The sequence below is a fragment of the Fopius arisanus genome, unplaced genomic scaffold, assembly GCF_000806365.1.
Source record: "Fopius arisanus strain USDA-PBARC FA_bdor unplaced genomic scaffold, ASM80636v1 scaffold00132, whole genome shotgun sequence".
NCBI lineage: Eukaryota > Metazoa > Arthropoda > Insecta > Hymenoptera > Braconidae > Fopius > Fopius arisanus.
Window position 1 is genome coordinate 64721 of NW_011887871.1, and position 6522 is coordinate 71242.

The window sequence follows — 6522 nt, forward strand, 5'->3', positions numbered from 1 at the left end:
TTCCAGCGATTGCCGTAGTTACCGACAAGGCATCGCTTGAGATCAAGGTTCGGGTCTTGACCGCGAATTAGGAGGGCGTAAAATCGCCTGTCGAGAAAAAATTCCCTCCATCCGGGCCTTATGTCCGGGGTGAATGCCAATTTCGAGCGCCACTCCACATCATTCAAACAAACAATATCATCTAAATTTTCCCAGAACCGACACAGCCTAACCCCCTTGCTAAGCCACCGAACTTCTGTATGAAACAATAAATCGCGAGATTCTAAATTATTCTCTTCTTTGCAAACATTATACAGTCTATGCTGCAAGGGTTTTGAAATTATCGAATTAATTATTTTAACTGTTAAAGTTATGACATCGCCCGAAATTTTTTTAACGCATAAAGCTAGCTGGTGCAACATGCAGTGATAATGATGGAATTTCGGGAACTCAGCGTCATTATTACACCTCGCAATTAAACCTTTCGTGCAACCAGTCATGTTTCCAGCACCATCCGAGGTGATAGCTAGTAATTTGTGACGTGGCACTTTCGCGGAAATGAAACTTTGCTTCAGAGCATCAAAAATATCTTCACCCTTCGTACTCGTTTTTAAGGAAAATAATGTAAATAACTCTTCGCGAATAGACAGATCGGGAAAAACTAAACGAACGAAGATGACGACTTGAGCACAATCGGGTCTATCCGTAGATTCATCTAATTGAAAGGAAAAAAAACAACAACGAGAAAAGTCATCTGTTAATTGAGCGCGGAGGTCAGCACCGATTGCTTCAATTCTTCGCATTATTGTACGTCTCGATAATGGTAAATTTTCAACAAATCTTTTCATTCTCTTGTCCAACAAAGTTCCTCGAAATAACGTATCCATATGGGTTACAAAAATCTCTTTATATTTTTCACCGGCAGTAAATGACGATTTGTCTTTCGCGCTTTGATAGGCGGCTTGAAATGACATTAAATTCGTGGTTCGAAGGTCATCATTACACAAAACATCATTTGAATGTTCGGCCGCTAAAATTCTCTCTCTTAAAACCCGGATTTCGTTAACGCGGTTGTCCGAATGAAGTGGAAAACTCAAATCGAAGCTACTATGATTTTGCCTATAATGCCTCTCAATATTAAAGGACCTCATGCTTTTAAATTGCAAATGACACAATAAACATAGAACCTTTTCACCGATTGTGCTGCATGCATAGCAATGTTCCCATTTATTATTAAATGCCGGAGATCTCTTGCACGTATCATTTCTGATTTTGTGAGCAAGTTGAAGAGGAGTGTTTCCGTTGAGAGAAGAAACTTGATTCTCCAAAACATTTGTTCATGACAAATGTTTGGCTTTCATAACGCGAAATTCATTAGCTCGCGCTAATGACTCTAGGGGAAAAGTCATGTCAAAAGCTGCATGCTTGCTTTTGTAATGTCTCTCAACATTGAATCTCCGCATGCAGGTAAATTCGCATTCGCACAATAAACACAATGTTCTCTCACCAATTCTCGTACATGCAAAACGAAGTTCCCAGTCAATGTCAGGCTCATTGTTTTTAAACCTTTTCATGGGAGGCTCCATGGCACCAATATGTAAACAATTGACACTATGATAAAATCACTATGCACAATCACTAACTATTTCAAGCAGATAATCTGAACTGCGACTTGGTAACTAAACACACGTCTGCATTTAATGCTCCAAAAGAACAGATTGAAGTTGGGAAATTGAATACATTTGGAAAATTCAACTCAACCCCCTCCCTCCCGCAATTTTACGATCAAATCCGGCCAATCGGCCAAGTGCAATACAATTGATGACTACGTTTTCGGCAGACAGTCTCGAACAGAAATATTCCCCCAAAATATTATTTTAGAATTTGGAAAATTTTCTGCGCTTTGCCCTGCACATATCCTATTTAGTTAAAAAATATATATATAACTTATAATATATAGAACTTGTTGCCGATTAATTGAAAATCTGATTCTCAGTATTGTTCCAAGGAGAAAGTATAGAACGAAATTTAAAAGGTATCAATAATTAATACGGTGAAGATTAATTACAATTTATCATTTTGATTTTTCAACTTTTGCCGGAGTGTATTAGTCAATTTTTAAACGATTAAATTGCACTATGACAAACCCAGCAGCCTGAAAAATTTTACAAGATGAAATATGAAGCATTTCATAATTTTAAAATACGCCAGTGTTATACGAGAAAACGTTTTATTTATAATTCTTTTTTGAAACTACAGACCCTGCATTCAATCGCTTCAAATTCTGCGGCGTTATTGACTCAAATATGAATAACTAATACTCATTAAAAAAAACATGAAAGTGCTCTTAAAATTCAGCTTTCCGAATTATTGACATCTTTTAACTTGCTTTTTAAATTTTTAGTCCAATAACGAACTTAATAACGCAAAATATCTGAAACAGAAAATACCAAACATTGCAGTTTCTACCAGCTGATGTTGATTCTGATTATAAAACATGAATATTTTTTGAACATAATATTTTTTAAAAATTTCCTTCAATGAATATTTTTATTTCAATCAATTTCATTTCTTGAATAAATAATCGCGGGACACTGGAACATGACATTGTTGAATTTATTCCTTTCCTCTGGAATTGACCACCCGTCATCTATATTTTATTTGTAACGTCTGCTTTCAAAATAAATAAACACGTCATAGTGAAGAAAATTTCACATTTTCCATTTTTGTCTCATTTCCCCGCTTTTCCTTTTCTTCAACGACATTTCTCCTCTTTTCCTTTTCTTAAGCGTTACCCCCACTTCGGTTGATTTCAGCCGAGGAGAAGGGCCTTTACGACCTGGGTCATAAATGCCCATGACCTTACACAATCGGTTCTCCTCTACCCCTTGTTATACACTAATAGAGGTTGGGAGCACGACTTGCTCTCAGAGCAGAGGTTGCCCATCCCTGATCTAGAGTATAAATATCCATAGTCTTGTTCGTAAAATCAGATGAATTTGATCCATTCATAATAATTGAAGCTGAAAAACTTCTTAAAAATATTTATGTTTCCATATTGGTACTCAACGTAGCGTCCTATTCTTACCACAACGACGCCCTATACGTTGAGTGGCAGCGCGGCACCGTTAATGGATCTAAATATATATAATTGATCCGTTTTCACAAATAACGTAAAAAAAATAGGGGATCAGTAACAAAACTGACGGGACCTCTTATTTGACATTGAAATGAAAAAGCGCAGGCTTCTATAAGTGAAGCTTCAGCGTAGAAGCTAATGCAGCAGTATGGTATTTCTATCTTCGAAGAACTCTAGCAAATTGTGTCCATTTGATTATCATACCTTGTTCTCTTTCTTCGGTTTTTTCCTTTTCATCTTGTGCATGAACGACCCATGTTTCTTTGACGATGATTCTATCCAAACAGTCCTTCGTCTCTCAATGCAGATTCAATAACGTAGACGCTGTTCGACCTTTCTCACTTTTGATAGCGTCCATTTGCTTCTGATGAGCAGTATAGAATAAATCTCCGACCATGCAATTGAAATCAATCTCCCATTTTTCAGAATTGGGGAGTCGCTCCTTCCGAGATTCACTGTACTTGAGGACATTCTTGTAATTTTGGACTAGTTTTAGCATTTTAATAACTGAATTGTACTCGTTTATAATTGGAATCCTTGCGTGTTTCCAGAACACGCCACACTTCTGCACAACACACATCAGAGCCTGGCGAGGCGTAATAGAAGAAATGGCTAGGAGCCGGATAGCTCAGTTGGGAGAGCACCCGATGGTCTGCTCTAAGTAGTCAAAGCGATCGGACGTACGCTCCACCACTCTCGCCAACGTCCATTTAACGCTTTTTTGAATCAGCGTAGCAATCCTGCTACAGAGTTTCTCGTATATTTCGGAGTAAAGGGAAAATGTGCAATCTTTTTTTCCCTCTACCTACGCCAGTTCAAAATCAAAAATCACCATCATTTAATAAGTGAGGATACCAGTTCACTAATTAAAAGCCAATATAATATGGCAGATAAAGTGCCCAAAACTCCCAGAGGAGGCAAGAATATTCCTTCCCAAGGCAGAGGCAGAGGTTTTATCATACCTAATGTGCAACCACAAAAAAGGAAAAATAACTCCTCCGATAGTACTGTCCGAGGAAAATCATCTAGAAGAGGTCCATCCAACATCACCTCAAATAGACTCGACAGAGAGATAAACGAATTAAAGCGTCTCTACGGAACGCAAACTTCACAAAACTCTCAGTCTACAAGTATTCTTGCCAAACCTGGAGGCTCAAAAGCCCCAGACTCAATATTCATCGACAGTGATTCCGACCTCTCTGATATCTCTGAGATCAATCCCTCGAAAATCGACAATAATTCGAGGAATAAGAATTTTAATTCTACGAACGAGAAGGACGGTTGGACTCGAGTAAATAAAGCCAAACACTCATCCTCACCAGCACACACTCGAACACCTGTTGGCGACACACCGGCTACCATACACACAACGCATTTACGGGTCTACCTGAAGATAACGAGACCGAGATACAAGCCAGCGACCCGGGCATTGACCCGGTCAATCAACCGCTGCCCGCTCCCATACACACATATAATCAGAATATCAAGGACTTATCGAACAAAATTTTAAATCTCTCTCAAAAATACAAATCACGCTTCTATCTAAAGCAGCCAAGAGACTCCAATTGTATCAGTATCAATACTGCGCATTTAGAGATATTTCAGATAATCAAGAATTAGTTAAAAGAACAAAATATAGAGTTTTATACTTATACACCTAAGAGCTCAAAACCGAAAACCATAGTATTAAAAGACCTTTTCGGAGGCTTAATGAGACGGAGATTATGGCAGAGTTAAATAGCTTAAATCTAAAAAATGTTGAAATTTTAAAAGTCAGTCAAATTCAATTCAAGAAAAATTCCGAGAATTTCGCCTTCTTAGTACAGATTTCAAGTCAATCAACACTTGCAGAATTAACAAAGATTAAAATCCTTCTATTTCAAAAAATTCGTTGGGAGCCTCTCCATAAGAACAGTCTCTTCCAATGTAAGAATTGCCAGCGCCTGGGGCACTCAAGTGCTAACTGCGCGCGGGAATTTAGATGCGTGAAGTGCAGCCTAGGTCATAAACCTGGCGAGTGCAATTTAAATAAGAACGCAGATAAGAATCTTCTCAAATGCGCAAACTGCGATCTAAATGGACACCTTACCAATTACAATGGATGCCCTTATTATAAACAAGCATTACAAATCGTGAAATCTGATATAGAATTGAGAAACAAAACAAGGGAACGAAAGATAGAAATGCTCTCAAAAAAGTCTCCAGAAATATATCATACGCAGACACAGTCAAGAGCGTGAAAAGTCAAAATATTAAAGCTCACTCTAATTTCAACTCAAAAACCATACCTTCTAGAATAATTCATCAAACTCAAACATTGTTGAATAATCCATCACAGACTTCACCTGCGAATAACCTTAATAATAATACAACCATAGAGTCTAGAGAGTCTGACGTACCCCCCCACCCATGGGCACAGACAATGATGGACAAGATGCTTTCTTCTATGTCAGAAAAGATTGGTGCTGCCATCTCTAATAAAATTTCTGAGATCTCAACTCAGGTTGAGACAAATACGAAAAACATTTTTAAAATATTAGCTCATTTAAAACTAAACAATGATGATGCACCCATGGAATAATTCCCCTAGGGATAATAGTATTGAGGACACTCAATCTCTTCTGAAAGAACTAAAAATCGCGTCCATCAATGTCAATTCATTGGTTAGACAACAGAGAAGATATTTTCTACAAAAATTTTTTGAAAATCATGATTTAGACATAATTTTAATCAGCGAAACTAAGCTGAATAGCAATCATAAAATTCTTTCGAGAATTACTAATTTACTAAAACTAAAACGACAGAAAGAACTCTAAATTCTCGGGAGGAACGGGAATTGTTAGAAAAAAAAATCTACAATACAATGTAATTAATTATCTTAATTCAATAAATAATAAAGCATTAGAGTATTCTATTATCAAACTTGTCACGGTCACGAACAAACAAATTTTCTTTATTAGTGTTTCCGCTACAAATGCAGTTGAACAAAAGCAAATATTCCTGGACGAACTTAGCTTCCTTTTCAGAGAACTTAAGCTCGACAATATCAATAATTACTACGCGATGATGGGAGATCTAAATGCCCGACATCAAGGCTATGGAGATTCCCTTAATAATGACAGAGGGCGACATCTGAGGCATTGGGAACTAACCAATGACCAGAGATATAAGATCAATCTCATCCCTCCTGATAACTACACATATATTGAAGCCGAATCTTTCCTGGATTTGACTTTGATTGATTCCAGATTGAGGATCGGAGATCTTGTCAATAACAGAGTTAAAACAAAAATCTACGATAGCGATCACAAAGCCTTGCTGATCCTGTTAAACCTTGATGACAGCCTGCTAATTGATCCACCCGAGTCGATGGAGAAAACGTTTTTTGTATACAAAAATACTAA

General features: G+C 37.4%; 1 protein-coding gene across 3 annotated transcripts in view; it reads right to left on the minus strand.

Annotated features, from left to right (window-relative positions):
* The window catches only part of LOC105271993 (Tyrosine--tRNA ligase), a 136913-nt gene that overhangs the window by 51610 nt on the left and 78781 nt on the right, over window positions 1-6522 (minus strand). Inside the window, exon 1 of one of the 3 annotated variants that reach the window (XM_011313848.1) lies at window positions 3323-3381. The exons of the other annotated variants lie outside the window; for them this stretch is intronic. Within the exon in view, the coding sequence (XP_011312150.1) occupies window positions 3323-3364 (42 nt within the window). The 5' untranslated portion in view covers window positions 3365-3381. Of the gene's footprint in view, window positions 1-3322; window positions 3382-6522 lie in introns of those variants that run through there. 3 annotated transcript variants of the gene reach the window in all.